Raw genomic sequence first — 27,129 nt, 5'->3', positions numbered from 1 at the left:
TAGTTCAGTTTCTGATCTGATTTGTTTTGGTTTTGGTTTTTTAGAGACAGGGCTTGTCTGTGTAGTCCTGGCTGTCCTGGAACTCGCTCTGTAGCCCAGGCTGGCCTTGAACTAATAGAGATCCTCCTATCTCTGCCTCCTGAGTGCTGGGATCAAAGGCGTGCGCCGCTGCCACCACCACCCGGCTCTGATTTTTATTATCGTTTAATATTAAACATTCTGAAAGGTGGCTCAGTGGGTAAAGGTGCTTGCCACTAAGCTGACAGCTTGACTTCAGTCCCCGGAACCCACGTGGTAGAAGGAGAGAGCCCACTCGTGCAAGTTGTCCTCTGACCTCCATGTGTGCCGTGGCACACAGACAAATAAATAAATTTAATGGAAAATATGTGTAGACTCTAATGTAAATGACATAAAATTCACTGGTAAGTGCTATTTAGTGAATTTGGTTCTGCAACCCATTTCCAAAGTCTGGTTTTGATCTCCCCAGTCAGACAGAGGCCCTTTTGACATAGGATTAGACACTCTTTCCAGTTCAGCTCTTTTTGGTGGTGGTTTGGTTTTTGAGACAGGGTTTCTCTGTGTAGCCCTGGCTGTCCTGGAACTTTCTCTGTAGACCAGGCTGGCCTCGAACTCACAGATATCCACCTGCCTCTGTCTCCTGAGTGCTGGGACTAAAGGTGTGCACCACCACTGCCTGGCCAACAGTTCAGCTCTTAATAAAATGATTTGCTCGGGGATAGGTCTGTATTAGGTATAAACAAACACAGAAGTTAAAGACACTACTTAAGGGGAAAACATTTTCCTGTGTTTCTAACTCATTCCTGTTTTGTTTTGTTTCCAAATTGGTTTAATTTGAACTCAGAAATTCCTTTTAAAACAGATGCTATCAAAATTTCTCATTTTGCTGGTTTAAGCTGGAAACAAGCTTTTATTGTTTGTGGTGTGTGTGTGTGTGTGTGTGTGTGTGTGTCCGTCCGTCCGTCCGTCCGTCCATTACTGCAGTATTTTCTTTCATTTCTCTCACTGGCCCCTTCTCTTTATTCATACTGCTCAGAATCATCTTTTAAAATCTAAGTTTCTTACCCCCAGTGTGTGTGTGTGTGTGTGTGTGTGTGTGTGTGTGTGTGTGTGTGTGTGTGTGTGTGTCTGTCTGTCTGTCTGTCTGTCTTTCTGGCCCTGTCTTTTTAGACCGCCTGGCCTGTTCCTGAAGGTGACCTTGGAATCCTGATCTCTGTCTCCACCAGGTGTCTGGACAGGTGTTTGTCACCACACCCGGCTTTAAATCACATCTTATCCCTTCATTCCTGTTTCAGATCCCCAAAGGGCTTGTCCACTTTCTTATTCTCCTTCAGCTCGGGGTGTTTTCTCCAGTCACACCCCTGGTCCTCAAGCCCAAAGTCTTTCGCTCAAGTTGCACTTTCCCTAGCAGCGGGACGCCTGCCCGCCCTCCTCCTGTGGTACACAGTGTTTTCTTAGGCCTGCTGTTGCTTTTTCTCCGGGCTGCACCTGCCACACACTGCTGACTTCTCAGGCCCTTTTCAGGCCTAAGTGGTGTACATGGGGGTGGCCTCATGGAATCCCCAGTGCAGGGCAAGCTGGCCGTATTTGGAAGGTTTTTAGCATAGGGCGATCCTGGCACGGGGTTCCTCTGGGCAGGATGGGTGTGGTGGCAGTTTCTCTCCTGGAGGAACTGAATCTCAGCGGTTGGAGCAGTCAGTTCCGGCATTGGTCGGTTCCCCTTCTGAATTGCACAGCGCTGGGAAACCGCTGAAGTCATGTGCTCTGCAGAACTTGTTCAGCCGGTTTCCTCTTCATAGACCCCGAATTCAGATTCCCACCCTGAGTCCTCTCTGCACATGCTCTCGGTCCGGGCTTGTTTTAGCCTTCCCACAGTGGTGTTCTGGGATAGTCACGTCTTTGTTTCACTGGTGGCAGAGTGGGTAGGGCCGAGAACTGAAAAATGTTATCAGTAGGACCAGGTAGACGGGTATTATGCAATCACTGGATTTGGTCTCTAGAAGATTTATTTCTGGGAATTGAGCTGTTCTCTCTGTCTTTGTCTGTCTGTCTGTCTGTCTGTCTGTCTGTCTCTCTCTCTCTCTCTCTCTCTCTCTCTCACACACACACACACACACACACACACACACACACACACACACACAAAATAGCTACCATCATTTATTGCCTCCAGCTCTTGGTGTATAGGATCTTCTCTAATTTTCACACAACCTTAAGAGGTTACATGTTGGTCCTAATCATGTTACAGACAGGAAACGGAAGTCCAGTGGGGTCTGTTAGATAACATGTCCTTCTTGCTCCTTCTTCCTTCCTTCCCTCTTCTCAGGTAAGGAGTAGGCGTGTTCCTTTACCAGTCTTGCTTTCTTTATCGAATTCTCAGTCTCTGCATCCTTTCTTCTTTTTTTAGGCATGCCTGCATCTTCCTCACGAGCAGAGAAGGGATGCCCCTTTCCCTGGATCTCCACCATCGACTAATCCTCATTCCTTTCTCAACTTCCCCTGCCCTCCCTCCTTTTCTTTTTGTCAGCTCAGGCCTTTTGCCCACACGCACACAGTGATTTGTTGAAGCAGCGGGTTAGACTTGCCACGGGAGTGCCCGTCAGGGTGGCTGGCTGGCAGCCTTCATCCGAAAGGCAATCCCAGTGGAGGCCGCTGGGGTCTGCCTCAGAGGGTCAGGATGGTCAGCTGAACTCACTCTGCTGTTGTCCCCCTCCCCTGATCTCTCTTCCTCCCCTCCTTCCTCTTTCCTTCTCTCCCTCTTCCCTCTTCCTTCTCCCCCAGGGTCTCATGGTGTAGCCTGTCTGGGCTGGAACTTGCTGTGTGGACCAGGCTGCCCTTGAACTCACAGAGACCCTCCTGCCTCTGCCTTGCTAGTGTCGGGATGAAGCTGCTTTCTCTTGTGGTTTAGGACTTGTTTCCTGTTTATCTAGTGCCCTGCAGTCTCGGAAGTGGGTGAAGGGCGGACCTTTGAACGCCTTCCTCAGAGGTGTCAGCAAAGCCCAGCCATTTTGGACGAGGAGGGAGTCCTGAGCCTGGGTCTGGGCCTTTACATTTCTTTCTGTAGAATCTGAGCGTCCAGCCTCCTGTGTGATGGTCTTCCCTGTTGTTGTTGTTGTTGTTTTAAGTGAAAACTTGCACCCTGGCTTGGGTTAGAAAGCTCTTGTCTGCTTAAACTCGGAAAAAATTGCCGTCTTGCTCATGCCACTTGGATTATTTTTCTACGTGGCTGTCAGTTCTGTCTGGTTACTGCAAGCCGACTCCTGCTTGGGAGTCCCTGAACAGAGACCACTGAGTTTTTCATTGTTATTTTTGTCATCCTCTCCTTGCCTTGCCACATCCTTTCTTCTTGCTGTCCTTTTTTTTTTTTTTTTTTTTTTTGCGGTATTTGAAGGTAGTGATGGCATCCAAATGCCTGGAGTGTTTTCTTTCCGTGACTGCCACCATGTGATTTTTTTTTTTTTTTCCGAGACAGGGTTTCTCTATGTAGCTTTGTGCCTTTCCTGGAGCTCACTTGGTAGCCCAGGCTGGCCTCGAACTCACAGAGATCCGCCTGCCCCTGCCTCCCGAGTGCTGGGATTAAAGGCTTGCGCCACCACCGCCCGGCTGCCACCACGTGATTCTTGATTTCTCATCTTACCCAGTGACTTCAGCTGTGGAAGGTTCTGTCCCAGGCACTCTTCCCCCTTGGATCTGTCCCTGCTTGTCTCCAGGGAGAGCCCTCCTCCAGAGGCTTGTGTGGCTTGTGTGTCCCGGTACCTGCAGAATGTCACTGTCTGGGTGCCTGCAGGATGTCATCACTCTGGATGTCGCATTGCATTGACGTTCCAGGCCCAGCATGTGCTTGTCATCCTCTTGTCCCCCAGTCTCTTTGATGGCTTCATCTCCTATTTAGTCATCCATGCCACAAGTCACCAAGTCACTTTTCAAAAATAAAATCGTTCTCTTCCTTTTATAGAAGTTTCTGTAAGTTGCTATAGATGGCTTATGGTGCCAGGATTTTTTTTTTTCTTTTCTGGATCTGTGTGATAATGTGGGATTTTCCCACAAAGTGAATAAAAGTTATTATTTTTACTATTTGGCAGTCTGGCAGATGGTGATATTGTTACTTTAATTTGCATTTCATGGATGACTGGTAAGACTGAAAGTTTCATGTGAGCACTGGCTGTTTCTAGTTTTCCTTTATGAGTCGCTTGCCTCTGTTTGCAGCCTGGTTTTCTCGGGAAACATTTGCCCTTGCATTTTAAGTGTTTAAAATCTGTATAGGTATAATACGGGAAATGGTTAGCGGTTATTATATGCCGAGACTTTACCTCTTCAGTTTATTTTTGTTGCTGTTGTTGGATTTTTTTTTTTTTTTTAAAGGTTTCAGCTGTGTAATTCTGGCTGCTTTGGAGTTCACCGGGTGGACCAGACTAGCCTTGAACTCACAGAGGAAAAGGGCATGGGGCACCATGTCTAGCCTTGTTGGATGTTTTTGTTGTCAGTGGTTTATTGTTTTGTTTTGTTTTTGTTTTTGTTTTTGTTTTTGTTTTTGTTTTTTAGAGACAAGGTCCTGGATGCGGCCCAGGACTGGCTGGTATTCCTGCCTCGGCCTCCTGAGTGCAGGGTAATAGTGAGGATTATAGGCATGTCCGTGCCTCCAAGCTTTGCTTATTCATTTTTAATTTTTAGTTGTTTTTGCGAGACTTGGCCTCAGCTTGCTCTGTACAGCTGTAATCTATGAACCTCTCGCTTCCTTGAGTCTGAGATTATAATCCAGCATCATTGTACCTGGCTAAATACTTACTACTATTCTTTTTACATTTGTTTGGTTTGTGTGTGTAGGGGTATGTGAGCATGCACATGCCATCTGCTCATGTGGAGACCGCTGGGGGAAGTTGGTTCTCTTCCTCCACCCAGTGGGTGTGGGGACTTGAACTCTGGTCATCAAGCCTTTACCCCTAAGCCATCTCACCAGCCTCTAAATACTTTCTATGTGGGCATTTTCTTTATTTATGCCTCTCTGATTTCTGCCTATGGAGTCTTGTTTTTAAGTTCTTTTTCTCTTTTAATATTATATAACTCTTCACATATATATGTATATATATATGCATGCACACACACACGTGCATGCATACATACTTAAATCTCTAAGTCAACCTTAGTACTTATTAATTGCAAATATATGGTCAAAAACTGACTCTGTGTATTGGACATAGTAACAGTCATTTATCATCTCTGTATTTAGGAGGCAGAGGAGAGAGGATTGGGAGTGTGAAACTAGCTCAGACTAGATAGCAAGACCCTGTCTCAGCACACCTTCCCCATAAAGAATTTCTTTACAATTATTATGCAGTTATCCAAGCACTCAGTTTCCCACTAATTATGTCAGTAGCAGTCACCAGGCTTAGTCCTCTCGAGGCTCCTCTCTGAGGACGTGGTTGGAACAAAGCCTGCTACAAAGGTCATGACCTGTGTCGCTGATGGCTTGGGGGAGGCCAGCTCCAGAGCCCGCTCTTGCCTCGGTCCTGAGTGTTTGTCACTGTCTTTGAAGGAAGGAGTACATTGTCATTATGAGGAGTGTGGACTTGGGGGCTGTGGAGATCCTCAACAGTTAAGAGTACTGGTTGCAATCCCAGAGGACTTGGGTTTGAATCCCAGCATCAGCATGGTGGCTCCCCACTGTGGGTAACAGTCCCTGAGGATCTGACACCCTCTTATGGCCTCCACAGGCACTTGAGGCACACAGTGCATGGGCACACACGCCAGACATCATACACATAATATAAAAAGAAAGGTTTAAAAAAGTAGTGTGAGTTTTGGATCATGCCAACCGAGGTTCAAGCATGAGCTGCCCAGTGAGTGATCTTGGGTCACTTTCCATGTAGTCTGTGAAGCAGGGCAATACTACTAACTTTTCTGGGGTTGATGCAAAGATCACATGAGATAATGTGTATATTTAGTTTCATAGCTGCCACACGGCATTAGAGATTTTTTTTTAAAGTTTTGTTTATATTGACAACAAGCCTTTCAATCTAATGTGCTGTGAAGTAGTTCCAGATCTGATAGAACTTTGAATAATATTTTGCATTTGGGTTTCATGCAAGAAGTAGGGGAAAATGGTGACTGTTTATACCCTTTGTGAGAGGAGGAACTCTACTTTCTAGAGAAATAGCAATTTTGTCACCAAGTTTTATCTGAATCCTGATCACATGTAGGGTGTTTTAAGATCATCACTTGGTATGATATTCTCTGGACTTAAATTTTTTTTTTTCTGTTTTGTTTTTTTTTTTTTTTTGTTGTTTGTTTGTTTTGTTTTTGTTTTTGTTTTTTAACATAAGGTTTCGTTTGTAGCCCTGGCTGTCCTGGAACTTACTCTATAGATCGATGAGGTTGGCCTCGAACTCACAGAGTTCTGCCTGCTTCTACCTCCTGAGTACTGGGATTACAGGTGTGTGTCACCATGCCTAGAAGGAAGGGTCTCTCAGTTTACAGTTTGAGAGCGCAGTCCGTCATGGCGGGGAAGTCATGGTGGAAGGGTCTGAGGGTCACATTGCATTCTCAGGGGGTGGAGTGGTGGATGCTGGCAGTCAGCTGGCTTTCTCTCTTTTAGTCAGCCCGGGACGCGGGAAGTGGTGAAGAAGTGGTGCTGTTCGTAGTTAGGGTAGGTCTTCTCACTTGAGTTAACCCTATGGAGAACTCTCTCAGACATGGGCACAGGTCCGTCTCCTTGTGACTCTAGCTCTTGTCAAGATGGCAGTGTCCAGCTGGAGAATGCAGAGATGAGTAAGAAAGATTGAGGGGTACAAGGAGCAGGTCCCACTTCTGCTAATGCCAGGTGGCATTTTGAGTGCCTTCTCTGCGCCAGGTGGTGTTCTTAGCATTTATGTATACTGTTTCATCATCCAGAACATTCTATGGGTACATGCTATTATTATTCTTTTTACGAGAATACTTGAACGAACAGGAATCATTGTACTTAACGGAAGTATCAAATGGCAAGTGTGTGAGTCATAGGAGGAAAAGGCACAGATATCTTTTCATCAGCAGCCAAACTCTATTCTAGACTCCACTTGTATAATCTTACTGAATTCTGAACAGCACCCTACTTGGAAGGTTCTGCTCCTCTCCCCTGACAGCAAACAAAGACATTTTGGAGTGTCATGGCGTGAGTCTCTCTGTAAACCGTCCCTTGACTCTATCACGGAGGCAGCCGAGGCTGGACCACTGGGGAGGATCACCTCGGCTACACACCGAGACCGTCTCAAAATGACAACCAAGAGAAGGGGAACTGGTTAGGCAGCTTGCTGTCTTGTTAGGCGCGGTCTTTCTAAGTTTAGGGCCAGTGCTGGTCACGTGCTGCCCTCATTCTTATGTCATCTCGATGCAAAAGGCAGCCTGAGTGACTGGCAGAAAACCGGTGTTGGCGTCACCAAAGCTTTCTGGCTACCAGTGTCCAGAAATGAGAGGGTTTCCTCTGACCATTTTTGATCTGTCTGTGGCAGTGGTAAACCGCTTAATGCTCTGGCTGAGATGTTCTGGGAACATTATTTGAGGCAGCATTCGGATGAGGGAGAAAACTTTTTATTGGCTGATGAATTACCTTTTATGCAAAGATTAAATTTTTTGTACCATTTATTTATTCCCCATTTGTTTGTCTACATTTTGCTATGTTGGGGATTGAACCTTGGACTGCAAGCATGCTACACAGACACTCAGCTGCTGGCCTGTATCCCTAGCCACAGATGGTGACATCTTTTAAATGCATTTAGAGAGAGAAATTAAAATGCTTAAATTTAAAACATGCGGTTCATCTGTTTATTTATGTATGTGTTTGCGGGAGGAGTGACTGTGCACAGATGTGTATGGCGAGCGGCTTTCCAGAGTGGCTCCTCCACCATGTGGGTCTCAGGGATCAAACTCAGGTTGTCAGGTTTGGTGGCACAGGGTCTTTACCCACTCAGCCGTATTTTTATAAGAGAGTTTTGCGTCCAAGTTGAGAATCATTGGTGAATTTACTATTGAGCTAAACTAAAACAATCTTAAGGAGACAGGCCATGAAGAATTCCCAGCCTTTTTTTTTTTTTTTTTTTTTCTTGCATGGGATTTCTGAGACTTCACCCTGATTAGATACCCTTGTGGTGCCTGGGTCTGTTTAGACACCCTGTGGTGCCCGGTTCTGTTGGGGTCTTGGGTGAGTGTAGCAACAGCAACAGTGGTACCATGCAAAGAGTTTCAGGGCTGGAGAGATGGCTTAGTGGCCTTAGTTAGGAGCACTGACTGCTCTTCCAGAGGACCCGGGTTCAATTCCCAGCACCCATGTGGCAGCTCACAACTGTCTGTAAATCCAGTTCCTGAGACCCAACACCCAGGGCAAAACACCAATGCACATGAAATAAAAATAAATTAATTAAAAAAAAATAGTTTCAATCCAGGGGTCAGCTGACCTTTGCCACTCAGTAGCAGTGACCTTGGGTAAGTCATTCACAATTTGTAAACGAGTGATTGTACAAATGAGGTGCAACCTCGGAGCAGCCTCCTGGGCACCCAAAACACTTGTAAGTGTTTATGTATTTGGGGGCTGGAGATGGCTCAGTGGTTAGGAGCACTGCCTGCTCTTCCAGAGGACCCGGGTTCAATTCCCAGCACCCACGTGGCAGCTCACACCTGTCCAGGGGATCACTCCCTTGCCGCCTTCTGATCTTCGTGGGCACCAGGCACACACATGGTGCCCATACCCACGTGCAGACAAAGCACTCATACACATAAAACAACTTAAAAACCATTGCCCATTTCAATGTTTAAAAATCTTTTAAAATGTTTATGTGTATAATGTACATATATTCCTGTTTTATTTTTGGTTTTGCTGAGGATTAAACCCAGGATTTGTACTTTTTTAGTGTGTGTTCTGTCTAACGGTCTCTCCTCCCAGGAATGAATTCTAACACTGCACAGAGCTATTCTTGCAGTATTATTTAATGGTTGGAAACATTTATAAATGACATAAATGTCAAAGGGTGACCAAGCTTTTGGTGGAATTTTTATGTAACTTCAAAATCTTCAGAAACTACATAATAACATGCAAAATAGTCATGTAATTTTGGAAAATGTTAAATGATTTTCTTTAATGGTTATTCTGTGTTCAAAACCAAATAAAAAGCCAGGCAGTGGTGGTGCACCCTTTTAATCCCAGCACATGGGGCAGAGGCAAGCGGCTCTCTGAGTTCGAGGCCAGCCTGGTCTACAGAGGGAGTTCCAGGACAGCCAGAGCCACATAGAGAAACCCTGTTGTGAAAAACCAAAACCAAAAAACCTCCAAAGAACAGAACCAAAGGGATTTTAGCTAGAAGCACACTTGTGGTTCTCAGACTTTGAGACTCCAGTTTATTGACAGGAGAGATTTTTATGTGAGCTGGAGAGGGTTTGTTGTTCCTTTAGGAATAGAGTCCAAAGTGTTAAGTGTTAACATAAAAGTTACAACAGCGTAGCAAGATATGGTGCTGTACACCTGCAGCCCCAGACATTGGAGGCAGGGACAGGAAGAGCCTGTGTTTGAGGCCATCTAGCCTGGGCTTTGTAGAAATTCTGTTGGTCAGTCAATCAGTCGATCAGTCGATCAATCAATCAATCAATCAACCGGTCAATATAAGGCACTGTACTTAAAATTAATATTCAAAATTGGAATAACACAGTGTGCTGGCTAGTTTTATGTCAATTTGATACAAGCTATAGTCGTTTTGGAACCTCAGTGAGAAAATGCCCCCACCCTATTAGCCTCTGGGCAGGCCTGTGGTGCTTTTTCTTGATTGGTGATTGATGTGGGAGGGCCTGGCTCACTGTGTGTGGTACCATCCTTGGACTGGTGGTCCTGGGTTCTATAAGAAAATAGGCTAAGGAAGGAAGGAAGGAAGAGCAAGCTAGTAAGCAGAACTCTTCCATGGCCTCTGCCCTAGTTCCTGTCTCCAGGTTCCTGTTCTGAGTTCTTGCCGTGACTTCTCTCAGTGATGGTGAAATAAACCCTTTCCTTCCCAAGTTGCATTTGGTTTATTTTATCACAACAATAGAAAGCAAGCTAGGGCACACAGAACGCTGCTTTCCCCAAACCTGATTTACTTACTCACAGAAACAAACCGTTGAGGAATCCTGGCTCAAAGACGCTCCTGCCTGTGAGGGCTGGAAGCAGGGCTTGCATTTCCCTTTCTATTCTAGCTCTGCCTCTGCTCAGCATCACCACATCACAGCTGGCTTTTCTGCCCCTGGTTTGTGGGTGCTGTGCCTAGGACCCCACCTCGCTGCAGGAGCCTTGTCGGTGGCGTAGGCACAGTCAGGACTGTTTTATAGCTGTTGGACCGGGGAAGGCAAAGACAAGCTTGAGGCTCACCTGAGTTCCGTCTTGTTTTGTTGGTATCGTAACCTCAGAGAGGAGGAAGATCAACCGCCGAGGGAACTGCCTTTGACTCCACTGGGCTTTTTTGTCTCTTGTGCTGTCTCTGGCTTCAGCTGTTGTGAGGTTGTTCCTATTAAGGAGAACCCAAGTAAGAAGGTCCCCTGAAAGCTGGGGTCGCCAGCAGCTGCCTGTCAGAATCATCTTGCGCATTTCCTACCCCATCCCCATTGGCTTTCGATACAGCATCTCCCTACATAGCCTTGGCTATCCTGGAACTCAGTGCATAGACCAGGCTGACCCCGAATTCACAGAGATCCACCTGCCTCTACCTCTCAAGTGCCGGGATCAAGGGTGTGCACCACCACGCCTGGCCATCCATATCATTTCCAGCAGTGAAATATTAGAAAACAATGTGACATGTGTCCTTTGGCTCCAGCTCTGTCCACCCCGGCAGCCGCCTTTCTTTCCCACACTGTGTCCAGCAGTAGTAGAGTTTGAATTTTGTGGCCCTGGCGGATTGATTACTAATTTAGTTTCCATGTAGCTCTTCTGGGAAACTGGCTTTTCTTTATTATAATGCTTGAAAGTCAGAAGACAAACTTGTCATTGTGTTCAGCAGACAAGCAGAAGGTTCTCTGGTCCAGCCATGTTTCCATCCAGCCTTTACTTAGTGCCTACTGTGTGTCAGACAGTGTCTGGTCCACCAAGAGTGAATAGATGTGAAAATGAAACAGTGACTGGCCTGTAGTATTTGAGGGGGAAATAATTGCTTTCCTGTTTTAAAGAAGGTTAGGAAAACTCTTTACATCTATTTAATGTGTGTATGGGTACATGAGATTTATTTTATGTGTATGAGTGTTTGCCTGCATGTATGTGCAGCGTGTGTGTGCCTGGCGTCCGTGGAGGTCAGATAGGGGTTTTACATCCCCTGGGACTGCAGTGACAGATGGTTGTGAGCTGCCGTCTCTCCAGCCCCGATCTTTTTAATGTTGAGATGCTGGGCATTGAACTCAGGACTTAGAACCTGCTTTGTGAGTGCTGTGCCACCGACTACATCCCTAGCCCTCTTGGGCTCTTAATGTAAACTTCTATGTGTACAGTCACACTTAAAAATGGATGATTCCAGTGTGGCCGTGGTGGTGCATGCAGTTAATCCCAGCGCTTCGCTGGAGGCAGAGGCAGGCGGATCTCTGAGTTCCAGTGAGTTCCGGGACAGCCAAGGCTACCCAGAGAAACCCTGTCTTCGAAAAACACAAAAACAAAATCAAGTAAAAGGGAAGGCCAGGGAAGCTTGTTATTTGCTTTTTGCTTAGGCCTTTTCTCCTTCTGGGAATTTAGCTGATTGACTATGTTGTATTTTAATTTTTTTTTTTAATTTATTTTTTGGTTTTTTGAGACAGGGTTTCTCTGTGTAGCTTTGTGCCTTTCCTGGGACTCACTTTGTAGACCAGGTTGGCCTCGAACTCACAGAGATCCGCCTGCCTCTGCCTCCTAAGTGCTGGGATTAAAGGCATGCCCTACCACTGCCCGGCTGGGAGGAGTCATATCATACAACAGGCCCACGTGGGAGGTTTATTGAGGGGAGGGGGAGAGAGAAGGGGGCAGAGAAGGGGGCAGAGACCTGTCGGTCCTTGTGGAAGAGAGCGAAGGAAGAGAAAGAGACAGAGGTGTACAAAGGCCCGCCTTTTATAAGGAAACCTAGTGAATGCGCACGGGGGTGCTCTTAGTGACTGTAGCTGAGGTACATCCTGTCAGGACCCTAAGGGCAGGCCAGTACGGATGCCTGAATGCAACCTTAGTGCCTGTGCCTAGCAGGTCACTGCCCTGAAAAGACCACCAGTGACCAGGACAGTGGCTTCAATTGCAGATGGATTTTCTTGGCCTCGCTAAGGGGTAACAAGGACTTAAGAGGCAGAGTTTGAGGTTCCTGGAGCAGCGTCACCCTGGTGGAGAAGGTGGCATCGTCCTCGGGATGTAAGATGGCAGTTGACAGGTCTGGGCTGTGTGGAATGTGTTCAAGAGTGTTGGTACATTTCGTTCAGGAGAATAGAAATTAAACCCATAAGGACCTTCTGACCTTCACTTTCCTCTTGTGCAGGTGGATGGAAGCTTGCCTAGGAGAGGACCTGCCACCCACCACGGAGCTGGAGGAGGGCCTTAGGAATGGAGTCTACCTTGCCAAACTAGGGAACTTCTTCTCTCCCAAAGTGGTGTCCCTGAAAAAAATCTATGATCGAGAGCAGACCAGATATAAGGTGGGTGCTCTGCTTGGTGCTCTGATTATCTCTGCGTGCTTGAGGGGGCAGCATACCTGTCCCGTGTTGTTTCCTAACGGGCCCAGGGTGACGGGGTAGTGACAGGAGCAGTGGGAACGGCAGCGTGCGCTTCCGGTAGCATGCTTCGGACTGGCTATTGATCGAGAATTTCACAGCCCTGGATTTTTTTTATTTCATTCTTAGAAAGTAGAGGAAGTAACTGGGGGAATTACCACTGACAGTCTCGCTAGAACCAGGCCCTGAGGGTAGCTGTAGCCACTTTGGGAAAATTCTCACTGCAATACCAGAGTTCAAGATAAAATGGGAAAGAGACTGAATTTCGGAAAGCTTAGGTTAGTGGATGGACCGATCCTGTGGCCGAGGCCATGGAAAGGACAGTCGGGGTTCTGAGAAGGACCCGATTTCCTCTCTCCAGAGTCCTAATAGGAACTTGCCCCGAATTCCTGTCTGAGGGGCAGTGGAGGACCGCAGAGCCAGAGTGAGCGTAAGGGGTTCAGGACTGCGCCCACAGCCGTAGGAGCTAAAGCCCCAGACTGTGAACACGGTTTTTATGTTTATATTGAAATTCAGGTCAAGGAGATAGAGGTCCTCAGCCAGGATCACTGCATGTATTAATTGTCTGAATGAGACAAAGGAGGAAGAAAGATTTCACCCTGGCCCACAGTTCCCTGGGTACAGGCTGCGGTCTCTGCTCCAGCCTTTCGTGGCTGCCGTAACCTTCATGGCAGGGAGAGGAGCAGAGCCCACACGGAGATTCACCTCATGCTGGCTGAGAAGTCAGGGAGTAGGGGACAGGAGACTGAAAGAAGAGAGGGCGGGGGAGGAGAGAGGAGGAAGAGGAGAAGACAGACCCCAGAGAGTGTCTCCATGACCGTCTCCCACCCCACTGGGCCTGCCAGCTATGAACTTAATCGGTGGATGAATCACTGATGGTTAGTACCCTCCAGTTACAGTCACCTCTTTGCACTGTTAGCTGGGACTAACCCTGTAACTCAGGGATCTTGGAGGATATTCTAAATCCAAACCATGAGATCCTAAACAGAAATAACTTCAACTTCTTCTTTTTTTTTTTTTTTTAAGACAGGGTCTTGATAGGTAGTTCTGGCTGACCTAGAACTCACTATGTAGATCAGGCTAGCCCCGAACTCATAGATCCAACCTACCTATGTCTCCTAAGTGTGGGATTAGAGGTAAACACCTCCATGCCCGACTGGAAACTTCTTAAAAACGAAAGACTTAATATGTTGAATAAACAGTTATGCGGAAGCCATCTTTGGAGCTCCTCCCCGGAGGCAGGGTCTCACTCGGTATCCCTGGCCAATCCAGAACTTGCTGTGTAGATCAAGCTGGCCTCAAGCTCACAGAGGTCTGCTTCCCAAGTGCTGGGGTTAAACCCTGGAGCTGTTCATGTAGACGGAGTAGCAGGACACCAATGCCGGGTAGAGGCTTTGCTTGTCTTGTGTGACATAGGGTGTCACTTTGTAATCCCGGCTGGCCTGGGGCTTGTGACAATTCTGCTCCTGCCTCCTGAGTGGCACAGCTGTGTACCATCATGTGCAACCTTATATTAATTTTTAAAAAATGGTGTGCAGCAGCAGTTTCTTAAAAAGCAGTTTCTTAAAAAAGTATCCCTTTGTAGCCGAGCATTGGTGGCACACGTCTTTGATCCCAGCCCTTGGGAAGCGGAGGCAAGTGGATCTCTGAATTCCAGGCCAGCTTGGTTTACAAAAAGAGTTCCAGGACAGCCAGGGCTACACAGAGAAGCTGTCTCAAAAAAACAAAACAAACAAAAATGTATGTCCCTCTCTCCCTTTGTAAAGTGACCTGCGCCAAACTAATAGACATAGGGGTTGGGGCTATAACTCAGGGGTAGAGCTCTGGACTAGCATGTGTGGGGCCCTGGGTTTGATACCCAGAACTTTTTAAAAAAAATAAGCAGACGGGCATTTGCAAGGGATTGTTTCTAAGTATATTATGAAACCTTCAATGACATATTTATAATATCTGCCATTTTTGCCTATTCACACACCACACTAACCTAAGCAGTTGTGTGTACACTGTCTCATCCAGCCTCACAGGGGATGCACAAAGTAGCTATCCTAGATGAGATATCTCAGGCTGCAAGGGGGAGTGACTTGTCCACTGTCACCGGATATGTGATTCCAGAGAGCGTGCTGTGAAGCACACTGGTTATCGAGGATCTCCAGGCAGTTTGTAAGCGAGAGGAGGTCAGGGTGCAGCTTCTCGGTACTGAGGTGTGAGCAGCGTGATGACTTCAGGAGGGAATGTTGTGGAGTCTCACGAGGGGTTCACAAGAAGAGCTTTATACGGTGTTCGCCAGCAGCACCTAACACTCCTGTGTTTCTTTCAGGCTACTGGCTTGCACTTCAGACACACGGATAATGTGATTCAGTGGCTGAATGCCATGGATGAGATTGGATTGCCTAAGGTAACTTACCTGGTACTCATGCTATTGGTCGTTTTGAAAAATAATAGCTCTCATTCAGCCTGAAAACTGTTCTGCATACCAACCGGTCATCTGTCCATCCTTCCTTCTGTCCTTCCTTCCCTCCCTGTCCTTCTCCCTCCCTCCCATTACACCTTTCTTCATTGTTTTTGAGATAGTGGTTCAAGCTCAAGCTGTAGCCTAGGCTGTCTTTGAACTCAGAATCCTCCTGCCTCAACTTCCAGAGTACTGGGATTATAGGTACATAACAACATGCTGGCTAATTTTTTTTCCTTCTCCTTAATGATAAAGGTTCCTTTCAGGTTGACTTAGGCAATGAATTTTTTCTTTTTCTTTTATATTTGTCCTTTTCCTCGTATGTCCCTCTCCTTACCCCGGGAAATTTCCTATAGTGGTATTTATTTCGACTGCATCCCTTGGAGGTTTGCACTGTCGTGTGCGCGTTTGTTTGTGGGCTTTTGCTGGGTGGTACACATGCCAGGCCAGCACTCCACCAACCGAGCCGGGAGCTACGCGCCCAGCTTGGTTCTTTGGCTAAGAGCTTACTCTGGAGCCCAGCTTGGCCTTAAAGCTCCTCCCGCCCAAGCCTTCTGAGTGCTGGGGCAGCAGGCACCATCCACCCCGTGCCTCTGTACCTGCCAGTGCACATCCGAGGACTTCTTCACAGATGCACTTTCTAGAGTGTAGAGATCCATCACTGTAAAGGGCACAGTAGTGGTTTTTACTGAATTCCCAATGTTGTAGAGACATCACCTTCCAGCCTCTGAGCATTCAAATCTGCAGGGAGTATGAAAGCTCTCTCACATTTTGGTCGTTGAGGCAATATAATGAGGTGTGTGCGGTGGCTGTGGTTTTAATATGGGAGTGTGCATCCCGAGTGTTTTGTTCAGTTTATTTTGTGATGATGCCCTTAGTAAGTCGTCGTCTCCCGCCCACTCAGTCGTTAGACATAGAAGATGCACTGCACCTCCACTTTCACAGTCAGGGTTTTGGCTTTTTCTCTTAAATTTTTTTTTTTTTCTTTAAAGACAAGATCTCCCTATGTAGTCCTAGTTGGCTTGGAACTCACTCTGTAGACCAGGCTGGCCTCAAATGCCGCCTGCTTTCTGCATCTAAAGTGCTAGATTAAAGGCATATATCACCAAGATCTGGCTGACTGGCTGACTTCCTTCCTTCCTTCCTGTTTTTGACATACTTCTAGGAATTTATTAACCCCTCCCCCCCAATAATTTAAAAAGACACAGAAGCTGTATATAGAGAGCTTTCAGCAACGCTTACGACAGAGAACAGCTGGAGGAGACTACATGTTCCTTCAGCAGGGCGATCTCATGCCAAAGCTGCAAACCCTGGTGCCGTTAAAGATTGTCTTCGAGAGCCCAGAGAGGTGGCTCGGCAGTGTGAGCCCCCACTGCTCATCCAGAGAGCGTGGGTTGGATTCCCAGCACTCACACCCCCTGTGGCTCCAGTTCCGGAACCCCGCTACCCTCTCCACAGCTGCCAGGCCTGCCCCCTGCACGCAGGCGCAGACAAAATGTTCATATGCGTGAAAATTGAAAATGTTGATATCGAGTAAGGGGAGGCACACCGGTTTAAGGTTGTAAAAGCTTGTTCCCAGCAAAGATGAGGTCACTGTTTTCATGGAAAAATAAAGTAGGTGTGCTTTGAAATGAAAAATTGGTAAGGAGAGGCTTTTCGTTCCTGTGTGATGGGATTAGGGGGTGGTTTTTATTTTCTTTATACTTCCCTGAGAGTCCCAGGTTTTGTAACTGAAGAAAGACTAAGAATAGAAGTAAGATGTAGAGTGCCATAAAGTGACTAAAGATAGTCACGTGGCAATCAGTCTTTGCCGCTCAGCTCAGTGTTAAGCTCATCATTATACAGGATCTGTTGAGCTGACTCAGATCCAGAGCTGAGTCTTAGCAAGAGACCAGCTTTTGTCCTCACTTCCTCAAGAGCTGAAGTGCTCTTTTTTGTCCCACCAATGTCAGGAAATGCACTGCACCCGGTTGCTGTGGTTACCTGGCCTGTCTGTGCACCTATACTTCCTGTTCCCCTTTTCTGTGATGTAAAATGCTGCTGATGTAAAATACTGCACCATGTACCTGTGACTTCCTGCCTTTCGTAGAGTGTTGTCATCCGTGGGCAGGGACAATTTAACCTCCTTTGAATGGTGTTTAGAGTGTGTTTATGTTTGCTGTTGCTAGGTTGGTTTTTTTTTTTTTTTTTTTTTTTTTTTTTTTTTTTGGTGGTAGTGGCACTAGAGACTGACCCCAGGCCTTCATGCTAGGCAAGTTCTTTACCCTTTACTATATCCTCAGCCTTCATTCGTTTTTATTTTGAGACAGTCTCACTAAGTTGTCCAGGCTGCCCTTCAACGCACTCTGTATCCAGGCAAACCTTGAACTTAGGATTCTTCTGACTTAGCCTCAAAAGTTTAGAGCTACCCTGGACTCTTCATCCACTCCTTCCCCAAACTTTCTTCATTTATCTGACTTACCTCTTTTATCCACCCACCGGCACAGCTTTCCAGCCTGCTCCTCCAGCTTCCCGCCTCATTGTCAACACAGCCCGGGTCATGTCTCCCGTAGCATCTCTAAAGCCTCCCTTCATCCTTTGCGCCAAAGCTAGGTTACATCTTTGTGTCCTGCTTGCCAAGTCTGTCTCTGAACATGATTGCAATCATCTGATTCCATCCTACATAGCTCCCTTGTTTTCTAGTACTTTCTAGAATACGTTCTGTGCATTTCAGAAAGCTTTAGACTCTTGCCTCGCTCTCTCACCAACACGAGTGTTCTTGTTATTGCCCCTGAAGAGCTTTTGCTGAGGTCTTGTCTGTCTCAGTAAAGATCTTTATTCTTTTCCAGATTCTTCCACCCACTTTATTCAGTCTACTTCTTTTATTTCTCCCTAGATTTTTTACCCAGAAACCACAGATATCTATGATCGGAAGAACATGCCAAGATGTATCTACTGTATCCATGCTCTCAGGTAACCGGGCTTCTTGGTAAAATAAGTCATTTAAGGATAACTTCTCAGTCAAGTGTGTATCTTTTTTGTCCGTGGTGAAAGAATGAAAGAGGTTTTACCTCAGCTGCAGGATTTTCAAATGGAATAGAAGGCTATTGTCCTTACAGAAACACCTGTGTTTTTCTAGGGAGCAGAGAGAAGGGATTTGTTTATCCCCATAATATATTATTGTTGCAAAAACATGGTATAATCTTTCATTATTGACCTAATGCCTCTCTGGACTCTGCATCTTAATCAGGGTGTGGTCTCCTTGATTCAGTAATCTAGGCCCTTGCCATTGGTAAGCTATTCATTCATTCATTAAATAATTTTTATACCACCACAAGTATGATAGGAAATAAAATATCATTTCATGAAAAATGACACAATTTCAAGTTCCCGCTTCTTTGAATAAGCAGGGGACTGAGTAGCAGGAAACAGTGTTGTGTCTGAAGGGAGGGCCGGGGAGATGAGGATGAACACTGGTAGCCAGGAATGGAGGTATTGTGAGGGGTCCGCCTCTACCTTTTTTCCCCAGGGCACTCTTCAGGAGTGAGGGATAAGAGATTTAGATAGAAATGTAGAGGGGAGAGAGACAGGTAGAAACACAGGATAGTCTGGGAGGGCCTGGATGCTAATCCACCGGCCCCTTCTGTCTCTTCTAAAGGGCCTTTTATAGGAATGCCAAGGGGTGGATGTCGCTAGAGTTTTCCGCCTTGCCCACTGTCAGGACAAATCTTTGTCACCCGCCAGTCCCACAGCCGCTCAGACCCAACCAAGTAAACACAGAGACTTAATTTGCTTACAAACTGCATGGCCGTGGCAGGCTTCCTGCTAACTGTCCTTATCTTGCTAACTGTGCTTTTATCTTAAATTGGTCCATTTCCATACATCTATACCTTGCCATGTGGCTGGTGGCTTACTGGCGTCTTCACATGCTGCTGGTCATGGCGGCGGCTGCAGTGTCTCTGGTCATGGCGGCGGCTGCAGCGTCTCCTTCTGCCTTTCTGTCCTTTTATTTCTCCTGTTAGTCCCGCCTATCTTTCCTGCCTAGCCACGGCCGATCAGGTTTTATTTATTAACCAATCAGAGCAACTTGACATACAGACCATTCCCCAGCACAGCCAAGTGCAGACCATCTCAAACACCTGCACTCAGGCCCATGGTCCTAATCATCCTCTATACGGACCTGCTGGGTAACGCCACAAAGAACCCAAGAAGGGCTCCCACAGGACATACAGAACATCCCACAGCACCTCCCCTTTTCTTTTTTTTAAAAAGGAAGGTTTTAACTTTTACACATCTCCAAAGCCAGCTTGGTATATTTGGGAATTTGGGCGTAGCTTCTCTTAACTACTTCCTGCTGGAGGGGGGCGCTGTATCTTATGGGAATGCAAAGAAAATTTTAGGTTCATGGAGTAGTCCGTGAGACTGTATCGTCTGAGCCAGTTGCCTTGAAACGATTCTGGATGTTGGATCATCTGGGCCATGGTGTCATCGGAGACCTTTCAGGTGGTCTTGGCTGGTCAAATCTGATGTATCTTAATCTGGAACAAATCCATAGCCTCTGGCTTTCTGTAGAGACAAAAACAGAGCCTCTTTTCCAAAGCAACATATCCTTACATCTAAATTTTGAAGTCAAGGTACCTTTAAAATATACATTTTGGCATAACTCAACAGCCTTTGCAATCAAATGTTTTTCTTCAGCTACAAATATCAAAGAGAACATAATCCAGATTCTCTGTGTGATAGCCATCTTTATGTGGCTTATTTTTTATATTACTTTTACTTTCTCTTTAAAGACTTTATTTTTTTAAACTTTCTATTTCTTTATATAACTGTCTATGTTCCTTTTCCTCTCTCTTCCAAGCCTATGTACATTTTTACACACATTGTAAAGCATTTAAAGTCTTGTTCCATCTGAATCTGTCTTATTGCAAACTTATTGCTTTAAACTGTAGCCTTCTAAGCCTGAAACAGCTCTGTGGCTACTGGCTCTGCCCCCTTCAGCTTCCCAACTTGGCGGTGGTACGTTTTCCACCAGCTCTGGGAGCCATCAAGTCTCAGAAATAGTGGGTCTACGCTTTTATCCAAGCAGCGTGTAGCCCAGAAACCTCTTTTTTTGTTTTGTACTAGCAAAGGCTAAATCCGCCACACAGTTTAATGTTCCATTTGCAGAGGCCTCATTCCCGCCATACTGCAGGTCAAGCGCACACGCCAGGAACCCGCCAGTAACTCAAACCGGCGGCTGCCGCTCATTTGAGAGAGAGAATTAGGAACTGTGGGGCGTTTACCAACGTCACCGTTCCTGGAGAACTTACCGACGTCACCGCTCCATGTGTTGAGTTCTGAATCCTCTTTACCACCACGCGAGGATTCTTCTCAGATCACACTTTATTGGAGCGCCTCTTGGTTAAGGGACTTTGTCTTTAGTATTTTTTTTTTTTCATAACACCGGCCTTTATCCCTGTTCATTTGTCCTTTTTCTTTAGTCCCTCTTTTTTTTTTTTCTTCCCTTTTTTTCTTTAGCCCTTTTTTTCTTTAGCCCCACGTTCGGGCGCCATTTGTCGCTAAAGTTTTTCTGCCTTGCCCACTGTCAGGACAAATCTTTGTCACCCGCCAGTCCCACAGCCGCTCAGACCCAACCAAGTAAACACAGAGACTTAATTTGCTTACAAACTGCATGGCCGTGGCAGGCTTCCTGCTAACTGTCCTTATCTTGCTAACTGTGCTTTTATCTTAAATTGGTCCATTTCCATAGGTGGAGCAGAAGACCTCCCCCTCACACAGCCAAGTGCAGACCCTTCCAAACACCTGATAACCACGCACATGGTCACCTCTTTATAAAGCCCCGCTGGGTAAAGCAAGCTCAGATCTCACTAGGAAACCTCTGTGGGCTCCCACACAGTATAATATTTTTATCAGCTTTACTCCGTGGCTACAGGACTGAAGGAGAAGGTTGGGGAGGAAGTGGGGTGTGAAGATGAGATTTGTTTGTTTGGATTCCTCTTGCTGTACAGCCTCTTGTATGTGTGCTTAGTCAATGTTAATTTTATGAGTGAAAGTGAACCTATAGCATGGACGCATAAGAAGCCTGTTATCTCTAGTTGAGTCTAGGACCTCACACATGCTAAGCAGACATTCTGGCCACCGAGCTGCTCCATCTCGGGGCTTTTGATGAGACTTAGGATTCTTGGTATCACCAGCATCATTGTGAGCACGCAGAAGAGTGAATAGCTGGCTAGTGCATCTCCTGTGTGGAGAGAGCAACAAATTCAAGTGCATGGGTCTGAGCCAAAACCTGGTTAATTCTCAGCATTGTGGTTGGCTTTGTGTGCGGAGGTCTGTCTGTGTTGATAACCTGGTGAAGGCTGTGTCTACAATGGCCATGTGAACTTGGCAGGCACGGAGGCGAAGCTGGCAGAATTCCTCTCTGCTCCTCCTGTAGCCTCTGAGGTAGCCTGGGTCCCAGTCGCCCCATTCTTGGAAATCAGATGAAGAGTTGGCCGAGCCTTTCTAACGACGGACAAAGGGAGGAAGTACACTATTGTTCTCCTTGTTCATCTTGCACGAGCACTCTCTGCTTAGAAAGCACACACACGGCAGTGTTCTGCCTCGGGATTTATGCTTTCTTTCCTCCCACTGGGTGTTTTTCCTGAAAGGTAGGGTGGCAACACTTGATAGTGTGGAGGAAGGGCCTCAACCGCAGCTCCCAGGGCAGATCCCCACCTCACTCACTACTGGGGGCCGCCCTCTTCCTCTGTACCAGCAGTCACCCGGGAGCTGCTTACCACACTTTCAGAGTCTTCCCCACACCTCGCCCATGCTTCGAAAGTGCTCTCTCATGAGATGTGCTCTCCCCACCTCCCCTCTACAAAGAGTTTTAACTGACAGTCTTCCAGAGACAGTTATCGTACCTCAGTTACACTCAACTGTTTTGTAGGTAACATTCCATTCTCTGTTGTTTGTACATTTATTTTCTTTTCTCCTGATATTTTACATTTGGAATTAGAAGGATCAGGTGTTCTAGGTCATCCTTGGCTATATAGTGAGTTCCAGGCCAGCTGGATAAGACCCTGTCCCTCACCCCCCCAAAAGCAAGTTTAAACAAAACTCCACTGATTTTGGTATTAACTGGGCCCATAATCCTTCACCTTGTATTAAGAAAAGTAAAAATCCTTCATGTTGTGAAAATCGAGTTTAGGTTATTATGAGTTCGTTTGATTGCAAAACCTGGTAAAAATTAATTGAGATTATCTCGATTATCTACAGAGTGTGGTTATTTTTGATGATACCAGGGTTTATAGATTGTATGCAAAACTGAATTCCCCTATTGCACCTTTTTAAATGATTCACAAAACATTTTATTTTGTGTGTGCACAATGACACACATGTCAAGGTCAGAGGACAATTTCTAGGAGTCAGTCATTTCTTCCACCACGTGAGTCCTGGGGAGCGAATTCAGGTCGCCAAGTTTAATGGCAGGTGCCTTTACCTGCCGGGCCAAAGCACCAACTCCTTCCGATCTGTTTTTATTTCTTCCTCCTATGTCTTGCTGATGTCAGTGTCTGTAAAGTGTATGCCTGATCTCTTCTACTCTGTTGATTTTGATCTGTTTGAGCTTGAGAATCAACCTGGCAGAAGGCTTGTAGACATTTATCTTTGGAAGAGTCACTGATGAGCTTTATCGTTCTTCCCTTGCGGAGCTTAGGGTCTAGATTCTTTTTGTGTTTTGAGACAGGGTTTCTCTGTGTGACTTGGCTGTCCTGGAACTCACTCTGTAGACCAGGCTGGCCTCGAACTCACAGAGATTCACCTGTCTCTGCCTCCTGAGTGCTGGGATTAAAGACGTACGCCACCACTGCCAGGCTGAGTTGAGTCTCTGAAGAGGGAAGATAATAAGATGTACTTTATTTTAAACTTTTAATTAACCTAGATTAAGCTTCTGTGTCAGCAATAGGAAGTTTATTGAAGCAAGATTTGCTCTCTGAATCATTTTCATGAGACTTGTTTAAAATGCCTTATCACTTAAAACTTAGAAACCCAAGTGAAAAGACCTCACTAGTGCTGACAGAATGTCAGGTACGTTAACATCAACATCTAATGACACATTAACTTTGTGCCGCTACTGGGACCCGAATTGGAGTGTAAAGGAAAACTTCATCCCATTGTGCCACTGCCCGGGACGAAAAGTATGCCGCGGTAGAGTTGTCGCTGCAAGGGAGACTCTGCAGAGTGTCCCTGTCACCCCATGTCACCCTTTCATCTGAGAGCAGCAGCTGCTGCGTGGGGCCTCACCTTTTGACACTGGTGTCTGTCTTCTAGTTTGTACCTGTTCAAACTGGGCCTGGCTCCTCAGATTCAAGACCTGTATGGAAAGGTTGACTTCACAGGTAAGGGGGGGCAGGGGCTCGGCAGCAAACCTATGCCTCCTGGTAATCGCCGGGGAAGTTCACCAGGACCTGTCTAAAGGAGAAGGCCTTTAGAATACTCCCGCAGGAGGATGGCAGGCCTGAGGAAGCTGCCCTGTAGTGTGGTAGGAGGGACGTGAGCCTGGGAGTCGCAGACTCTGCTCTGATTTGTGGTGTGGGAGGATTGGTGAGTTTAGTTTTCTCATACATATTTCGATATGTGAGTGTCCATTATCTGGGATAGTAACATGTAAAGCGTCAAAAGGCAGTATGTGGAGCTGACATTAAACGTCTCCATGTTATGAAAAGAGCTTTATACAGTGAAGTCTTTCCCTTCCCGCTGGACCTGTTGGAGAACACTAAGGAGTGGGTGGCTGAAAATGACAGTTTCGTTATCTTAATGTGTGAGCTCTTGGTACACACGTCCTGGGTGTTGTAAGCATGGCACTACCTTCTAGAGAAACTGTTGGAGACTGGAAATCGAGCCAGACAGCCCTGTTGGTGAGAGACTAATGGCAGAGGGCCTGATGGAAGCACGTACACTAGAGATTGTATTAGGAGACTAGAGCCGGAAAGGTGGGTGGGTCCAGGTCTTCTCTGAGCACTACCTGTGAGAAGTAAAGGGTCCATCAGAACAACCCTAATCCTTCCCCAGAACAGTTATCTTCAGTGACCTAGGGACCTCCCACTGGACCCGCCTCTTAAAGGGCTCAGTGCCTCTCACAGCCCCACAATATGGACTGAGCCTCTAACATATGGACCCTTGTGGGGTAAGCCACATTCCAAACCGTAGCATTTTGTGTATTTGTTATAGTCAGGTGCTTGAAGAGATGGAGGCTTGGGAAGGGTATGGACAGTGGTAACACTGGTTAAGAGGAAGGTTCAACTCTCTCAATTGGTGATTGTTTTGTCAGCCTTGGAGTTTAAAATTGGTAGTAAAGCTTTTATCTATAATATTTTTCCTTTCAGGAAGCTCATTCACTAGACCCAGGAAAAGGTCAAAGTTTAGTTGTATTCTTTATCATTTGGCTTTCTGCCTTAGAAAGGAAATTGAGTAGCAGCTAGTGATTTGGATTATAAAGGCTGAGATAACAGAGTGTGACTTTAAAGTCATTAAATTCCCTTTAAAGCCTTCATTCATCCATGGATTACTGTAGGAAATGCTGTGAGTAGCATTATGTCCCCAGTAAAAGTCGCACACACCTTTAACCCCAACACTCAGAGGCAGGTGGATCTCTGAGTTCGAGACCAGCCTGGTCTACATAGCAAGTTTAGGACAGCCAGGGTACACAGAGAAATCCTGTCTTGAAAAACAAGAAACAAAGAAACACTGTCCTCCGGATCTTCTTGTTTTATAGTTATGTTTGATGCTATTGCTAATACTAATGAGCTGACATTTATTGATGACATGCCGTCTAGCGGGTACTGTACTAAGTACTTTAATACAATATTTTCTTAATCTTTGATCAGTTAGAGGCAGAGGCCATTTTATCCCATCTTGTAGTTGAAGAATCTGATCTCCTGGGTTATACAAAGGTGCTTCACTTGCTTTGACCGGGTCTTCATTCCCTTCTGCAGAGGAGGAAATCAACAACATGAAGATCGAGCTAGAGAAGTACGGGATCCAGATGCCTGCCTTCAGCAAGATCGGGGGCATCCTGGCTAATGAGCTCTCGGTGGATGAAGCTGCATGTAAGGGAGCTTTTCTGGGCTGAAATGGGCTTTGCTCACCATGGCTAATGCTGTGCGTGGGTCTCCGGCATGAGCAGCTTTGATCTAGAAGTACTTTTAGACCCTGCTCTAGCCTATGCCGTGGTTATTTGGAAATAGATTATCAATTTTTGTTAAAGACGTTAGAAAGTGAGTCCTGCATTTCAGCACCTCTTGGGATCTTATTCTTATGGTATTTACTATGTAATTAAGGGTGAACATTGTTTCATAGCAAATATTCTTGGCCAGGTTGTCTTATGAATATTCAGCACAAGCTGAACATTCCAGTGGATTCCAGGTAGAACTGCTCTGTGCACAGGGAGGAGATGGCTTGTGGCCGGCCAGGCGGCTCCTCTAGCCCTGCTGGTTATCCTTTTCAGCAACAGCTGGTTATCTTTCTCGGCAACAGCTGGTTACAGTATTGCTCTGTCTGTGTAGTGTGCACCCATTCCCGTCCAGAAGCTCAACGTACTGAATGTTGATTTTGTTTGTTTGGTTTTAGTACATGCTGCTGTCATTGCTATTAATGAAGCTATTGACCGTAGAGTTCCAGCCGACACATTTACAGCTCTGAAAAACCCCAATGCCATGCTGGTCAATCTCGAGGAACCCCTGGCTTCCACTTACCAGGACACTCTTTACCAGGCCAAGCAGGACAAGACGACAAATGCTAGAAACAGGGTAAGAAGTCAGCATCTTTTTAATGAGCTTCTCTTCTCCCATGTTTGGTAGATCTGCCTTTTCAAAGCCGTTCTATTGGGATGTAGTTCATGTGTAGTGCGGTTTGTCTGTTTTGGGTGTACAGCTGAGTTCTGATAGATGGGTGTGTGCTTGTTTTCCTGTCCCCGCCAAGAGTCCCTGCTCCCCCTCTTCACCCCAACTCCAGGCAGTTACCAGTCTGTTCTCCCTTTGTTTTTTGAGACAGGGTTTCTCTGTGTAGCCCTGGCTGTCCTCACTCTGTAGACCAGGCTGGCCTCAAACTCAGAGATCCGCCTGCCTCTGCCTCTCAAGTGCTGGGATTAAAGCTGCGCCACCATGCCTGGCTGGCTTCCAGCCTGTTTTCTTTCTCACTACATTTTACCTTTCCTAGAATTTCCTCCTTTCACCTTTAACAGTGTTAAATTTCCCATAAATGTAATTGCTTATACATAGTCTTCTGGTATTACACTTTTCCCCTCCCATTTCACACTTGTGTGTGGCCATTTCAAGTCAGTTTGAATAGTTTTCTTTTGAAAGTTTATCTCCAAATACTGATATGGCCCTTCTCCATTAGCTTCTCTGCGATGAAATGTATAGTTACTATTGTTATAAGTACGTGGAGGTTAGTTAACGATTGATTCTAGTAGTTGTAGAGCAGCTTGAACCACAGATGAGACCCTGCCTCAAAACAAAACAGCCATGGTGCATGCCATTGATCCCAGCACTCGGGCAGAGGCAGGTGGATCTCTGTGATTGAGCCCAGCCATGGTCTAAATAGTGAGTGCCAGGCCAGCCAGGGATTCATAGTGGGACTCTGTCTCAAAACAAAAACAAGGGCTCGTGAGATGGTTCAGCAGGTAAGCCACAGAAGCCCGAGGACCTACGCTCAATCACCAAACACTGTTAAAGGTGAAAGGAGAGAACCAACTCCACGGAGCCGTTCTTTGCCACATACACATGCTACCGCCCCCCCCCCCCAGCATACCCATACAACATTAGTAAGTGCACAAAAGGTTTCACACATGCTTAGCTAGCCTTTTAAGTCAGTGATTGAAATGTCTTGGTTCGTTGAGAGGTATCCACATGTCAAATTGAAGGTCTCTGTATATAGTTTTTGTCTCTTACTATAGAGCAGGGATTTTTAAGCCTCAGGGTAGGTGCTGAATAGGCTTGCAG

General features: G+C 46.2%; 1 protein-coding gene across 1 annotated transcript in view; it reads left to right on the top strand.

Annotated features, from left to right (window-relative positions):
• The window catches only part of Iqgap1 (IQ motif containing GTPase activating protein 1), a 102,392-nt gene that overhangs the window by 21,474 nt on the left and 53,789 nt on the right, over nucleotides 1–27,129 (top strand). Inside the window, exons 3-8 of the mRNA XM_006969991.4 lie at nucleotides 12,483–12,639; nucleotides 15,032–15,109; nucleotides 18,039–18,115; nucleotides 23,459–23,526; nucleotides 25,123–25,236; nucleotides 25,757–25,935. Coding sequence (XP_006970053.2) covers nucleotides 12,483–12,639; nucleotides 15,032–15,109; nucleotides 18,039–18,115; nucleotides 23,459–23,526; nucleotides 25,123–25,236; nucleotides 25,757–25,935 — 673 coding nt within the window. The remainder of the gene's footprint in view (nucleotides 1–12,482; nucleotides 12,640–15,031; nucleotides 15,110–18,038; nucleotides 18,116–23,458; nucleotides 23,527–25,122; nucleotides 25,237–25,756; nucleotides 25,936–27,129) is intronic.

Source organism: Peromyscus maniculatus, chromosome 1, assembly GCF_049852395.1.
Source record: "Peromyscus maniculatus bairdii isolate BWxNUB_F1_BW_parent chromosome 1, HU_Pman_BW_mat_3.1, whole genome shotgun sequence".
NCBI classification, from domain to species: domain Eukaryota; kingdom Metazoa; phylum Chordata; class Mammalia; order Rodentia; family Cricetidae; genus Peromyscus; species Peromyscus maniculatus.
Note: the sequence above shows the minus strand (reverse complement) of the source record. Positions and strands in the feature narration are given on the sequence as shown.